This window comes from Mytilus galloprovincialis, chromosome 8 (genome assembly GCF_965363235.1).
Source record: "Mytilus galloprovincialis chromosome 8, xbMytGall1.hap1.1, whole genome shotgun sequence".
Classification (NCBI taxonomy): domain Eukaryota; kingdom Metazoa; phylum Mollusca; class Bivalvia; order Mytilida; family Mytilidae; genus Mytilus; species Mytilus galloprovincialis.
In genome coordinates, this window is record NC_134845.1 from 36377011 (window position 1) to 36382571 (window position 5561).

The window sequence follows — 5561 nt, forward strand, 5'->3', positions numbered from 1 at the left end:
CGGATTTTGTTTTTTTTCTTTTTCTATCGATTTATAAGTTTTAACATCGGTATACTACTGTTGCCTTTATTTAATATTTCTTTATCTGAGGCATGTCAAAGTGCATTTATTCAATATATACGAGAAACCTATGCATTCATATATAGAAATAAAAAGCTTTAGAAAAAAAACAAGGAAGATATCATTTTGTTAAACATTGAAAACTTAAGTGACGAATGTAAAGTTGGTTTTTTACTTTTTTCATCATCTACCAGATTACAAATACTGTGATGTGACATAATTGCCAATGAGTCAACTATACAAAGTAATTATAGGTCACCGTACGGTCATCAACACCGAGAAACACTCATACCGTATACTCAGCTATTAAATGCTCCAAAATGAAATTTACGGATGAGTAAACTGAATGTTGTTAACCTATCTTGACAATATTAAAAAATGTAAAGGCGTTTTCTTCCTTTTCATTGTTCAAAACCCGATATATATCTACATGTATGTAAACAATTATATAAGTGTTAATCATGGAAAAGGTCAATTTATCTACATAGACTTTTGTTGATCTCTTCTTTGTTGTTTCTGGTGTACTATTATTTGTCTCTTTGTCTTTTTCATTTCTAGCCATGGCGTTATCAGTTTATTTTCGATTTACGCGTTTGACTGTTCCTCTGGTATCTTTCGTACACTCTTCTAATGTTTTGTACTTACAACATATCAATTGTCAGAATAGGTAACAAAAGAAACTAAGCAAAACGATAATCATACATAAAAGAGGGACGAAAGATAAATGTTTGAAAATAAACTGAAAATGCCATGACAAAAGTAGAGAGACAAACAGACAAATAATAGTACAGAATACAAAATATAGAAAACTAAAGACTAAGAAACACGAACCCCACCTTAAACTTGGGGTGATATCGCAGGTGTTCCGGAAGGGTAAGCAGATCCTGTTCCACATGTGGCATCCGTCATGTTGCTTATAATACTACAAAATACATAAATTACATAAATAGACAAAGGAATTATCGCAGTATATATATCAGAGTATTATTGCCATGTGGAACCATCAGTTATGGCTACAGGTGATTCTCGTTTGTTTTATCTTTGTTGATGTTCTATTTATGCAGAAGAAGATCGGTAAACTACTGTTGCATCTCTTTATGTTAAATCTATTTAAGAAAACGTGATAATAAATATTGAAAGTCATTCTTAATTGCCTTTCATTTTATCAAAATAAAAATATGTCAGATATATGTTGAAAATATACTGTCAAGCAATTTCAAAATCTTTCCTTATTGGGGAAACATTTAAGCTCGCTCTCTGTCAATTTGAGGAGTATCTAAAAATAAACAGAACAATATCGTTACCACAATTGCAGAGTATATTTGCATGATCTGATAACAATCTAAAAAATGTTAATGTTTAAGATGTCGAAAGGTTGGCACGAAGCCACTTAAATAATACAAATAGAAAGTATAAATCTTTGTTTGTAGACACACATTTTTATTCAATTGTTTTGTTGTGATAGAGAAGAATGGTTGATTTTAGTACCATCATGATATTGGTAAGTCTATGTACTATTTCATAAGTTAAATAATGCATGCGTTCAGGGTTTTTAGTAGGTAAGTATTATTAAATTCGACTTGTAATACAAAAAAGATATTAATATATTCAATTCAGGAAGGACAATTTCCAAAATATTTCGTTACAATTACTTAGATTTTCATCAATATCAATCATTACACCTAAAATGGGTGTCGGAGCTACTGTTAAACTACCTACTATACCGGCTGTATGAATGAGATGTGGAAACTAACACATTTTAAAAAACTTAAAAAAAAAAAGTCAATATAAATCTATTCCCACTTGCAATACCTTTTACCTTTCTGAAATAACAGACACTTTCTACAAATGTTCTCTTCACACAAACTTTGCGTTGAAATGAAGGTCGCAATTATTTAGGTTAATAAAAACGGGGAAAAATGTTCAGTTTAAAATCAGTAAATGACTTGTCTTCAATGAACATTTCCGAACAAAATCGTAATTATTAATATATAAAATTAAATGAAAAATACCCAAACCATCGGAATATTTATTAAATCCATGCAAAACGTTACATGTGTGTTCAATTTCTTTCAATTTTTTTTTGTGGCTATAAGCTACGAGGAACGGTCATCAGTAAGCTTTTACTTACGAGAAAATTCGACATTAAGACTATGATTGATTTTCATTTCTTACCCAGCATTAAAAATCGGTCAAAAGCATCACGAACCGATGACGTATGCCAACCGAAAAATTTACAAATATTCGAATTGCTTCGTTATTAACATGATTAAGGGGAATATATATTTTAACTGTTTGTATGTGTTTTTATATTATAATTAACATCTTTAGATGATTAGTTGAAAATCGCAATTTTCCCCTTTAATTTATACCTGAAAATATTTAGATGACACCCTAATTTATAAATAATCAAGATGTTACGAATATGAAAATTACATACTAGTATATCCATTGTAAAAGTTACAGGTCCGTTCGATTTTCCCATCATTTTTGCCATTTTTGATAGCCTTTCGTAAACGTTTTACTTGCCAGCAACACCTTTTTTCAATAGTCTATTTAACGTTTTATGATATTCTAAGATAGAAAAGTCCATATTTTATATTTCAGGTGGAATTATTCCTTTTAGTTTTTGGTGTTCAAATGTTTTCATCATCACATTTGAGTAAGATTAACCAGGAATCATATCCTGGATATTTTCACTGGAGACCACATACTGTTGTTAGTAACTTTCTTATGTGTCCAGATGCATGTAATCACACCATAACATTTCGGCGTAATTTTGCAGGGAATAATGTTGTCACATGTTGCGTAAAAGATGCTCAACCATTCTGGAATATTTCGAAGTCTAATTTACTTGACGTTCTACACTTGAAAACAACAAGAGAATATTGGTTTTTTGAAGGAATTGACACATCTGCCGTTAACTTGTACTTTAAAGTTGTGTACCAACAGGGAGACTTAAAAGAAATTCCAGATATTTTATGTAAAAGTAAAAAAATAGTTGAAATTAATTTTTCTGCAAATCAGATTGAAAACATCGCTAACATTGACTGTTTACACATTCTTGACACATTAAATCTTTCTTTTAATCGAGTTTCAAGCTTGAAAAATACAACATTCAGGGTGTTGAAATATTTGAGAGTTTTGAACTTATCTTATAACAAGATACAGTATATAGAGCCAAATACGTTTAACTATCGTCCAGGTTCCCTCATGAAGATTAACCTAAACAGAAATCTTATGGAAAGTATTGATGTAACAAACTTATTAATCGATTATTGGTTTGACCGTATAGATTTGATTGGCAATAGAATATCGAAGTTTACAAATGAATTATCTAATAAATTCAATTTTTCAAATGGTGGTGGAACCATTAATTTAGGACACAATCTAATATCTGAATTTCCGAATCTACCAAAATTGGGAATACCCATTGATATTTTGTTAAGTGGTGTTTTTAAATATCCGATCAATATATTTAAAAATCCAATAAAATGTGATTGTAAGTTTGGGAGTTTCATTAAAACTTTTCAACTTGCCGCCAAACATTTTGAAGGACCGCGTATTTTTATTTGCAAAGACCCGCCCCTACTTCGAGAGAAGAGGCTTATTGATATCAATGAAGACCTTTTAACATGTGATATTTCGATGCAACATAGATGCCCTCCTGAATGTAACTGTTACGAACAACCATCGAGATCTAGGGTTGTGGTTAATTGTTCCTCGACAAGAAAACGTAAAATGCCGAGTGTTTGTCCGCAACAAGATGATTTAGATATTGATTTTAGTCATAACTTTATATCCGTTTTTGAATACCATACTTATTTGAATAGAACATTTTCAATCAATTTGTCTAATAATAGAATAACAAGTGTAGATCCCTTTATTTATGGAATCGTGAAACTACGGAATATTAATCTTCAGCACAATAAAATATTACAGATTCATAAGAATGTACTGTTGATGACTAATGACCACAAAATATCTTTTGGACGTATATCAATAAAGTGTTCCTGTGAAATGAAATGGATTGAATCATGGCTAGAAAATCAACTCAGAAGACATGGAGTTTATAACTCCATTAACTGTCATATACGAGGTAGAAATATTCAAGCGAGTTCAATTTCTGAGATTTGTGCCTTTGTAAAACCGAATTCAACTGTTAAATATGTACTTTTTAGCGTCGTGATATCTATATTTGTATCATTGCTGCTATGCTTGAAAATGAAATACGAACTGTGTCTCCTTTTAAGAAATTTCAAAAGACTGTACCTCAACCGATTCAATAATAACGACAGTGTGGAGCCGATCCGATTTGACGTATACATTTCGTTCAATGCAGAGAATAGCAATATAATGAAATGGATAAAGACAGTTGTATCCAATCTGGAAAAAAATGGCTACAAAATTTGTTTACCTCCAAGAGATTTTGATGTAGGAGGTGTGCACGTCGATCAAATTTCGACCGAAATAGCTAACTCAATTTCATATTTAGTGATTTTGAGTGACGATTATCTAAAATCACAATTTCAAATGATTGAATGGAACAAGATTTGGGCTCACTACAAGACAAACATATATCGCAATATTGTTGTTATTAATTATGATATTTCGGATAGTGTAAATATTCAAGATAGGAAATTAAAAGCTTTTGTAAGACTGGGATTTACGTTTGATTTTTGTAACTTTAACAACAAACTGATGAATGATATAGAATTAAAGTTACGGAGAACGGAGAAGCTACAGCTTTTAACTTGATTTTTCATATAGTCTGGTTGATGCAACTAAAATTTCGTATCAATGTTTCATGTTTTGTTCGCAAAGGTATTGAAATCCTAAGCAATAATTATGTATATATTAAGATGGTAGATAACACTACAGGGAGATGACTCTGTAAAATATTCTGATCGTTTTAATTACACTATATTGTTGATAAACTATGAAGCATCTAAATGAACAGTTCTAAACGTTCAAAATTAATGCTATTGTCACACTGTTATATATTCCACCATTTTCTCTGATAATATGTCTGGTTCAATTTTTTAAAAACTTTTGATACTTTTATCAAAGGGTCAAAATAAATATCATGTCAAAATTTTATGAAAAGTTAACGAGCAGAATTAATTTCAGTAAAGGTGTTTGGTACCACCGTAATCAGTGAATCGATATCTTGAATTCATTGTTTGTTTGTTTGTTTGTTGTTGTTGTTGATTTCAATTTCTGATACCAAATGTCAATAATTGTTTTACTATATGACTTTTTGTATAGTCTTGTGATTTTCTTGTACTTGAGCAAGATATTTTCAAAACCGATCGTTCTTTTGTCTCGCTTGACGAAGTCAAAAAGTGAGACATATGTATGCTAATTGCGGCGTCGGCGGTGGCGTCAACAATGTAACAGTTTGTGATAAGTCTAGTTTATAGTGAACCGCTATTTGTAAGTCAAAAATATTCGGTATGCAGTTGTATTATTATTGGCAAATCTCATTACCATAGAGATTA

At 30.7% G+C, this 5561-nt stretch overlaps 1 protein-coding gene across 1 annotated transcript; it reads left to right on the forward strand.

Annotated features, from left to right (window-relative positions):
- The first annotated feature begins 2673 nt into the window (after positions 1-2673).
- On the forward strand, positions 2674-4818 carry LOC143043015 (protein toll-like). The gene has a single exon (XM_076215512.1). The coding sequence runs from the start codon at positions 2701-2703 to the stop codon at positions 4816-4818; it is 2118 nt and encodes a 705-aa protein (XP_076071627.1). The 5' UTR covers positions 2674-2700.
- Positions 4819-5561: the final 743 nt, after the last annotated feature.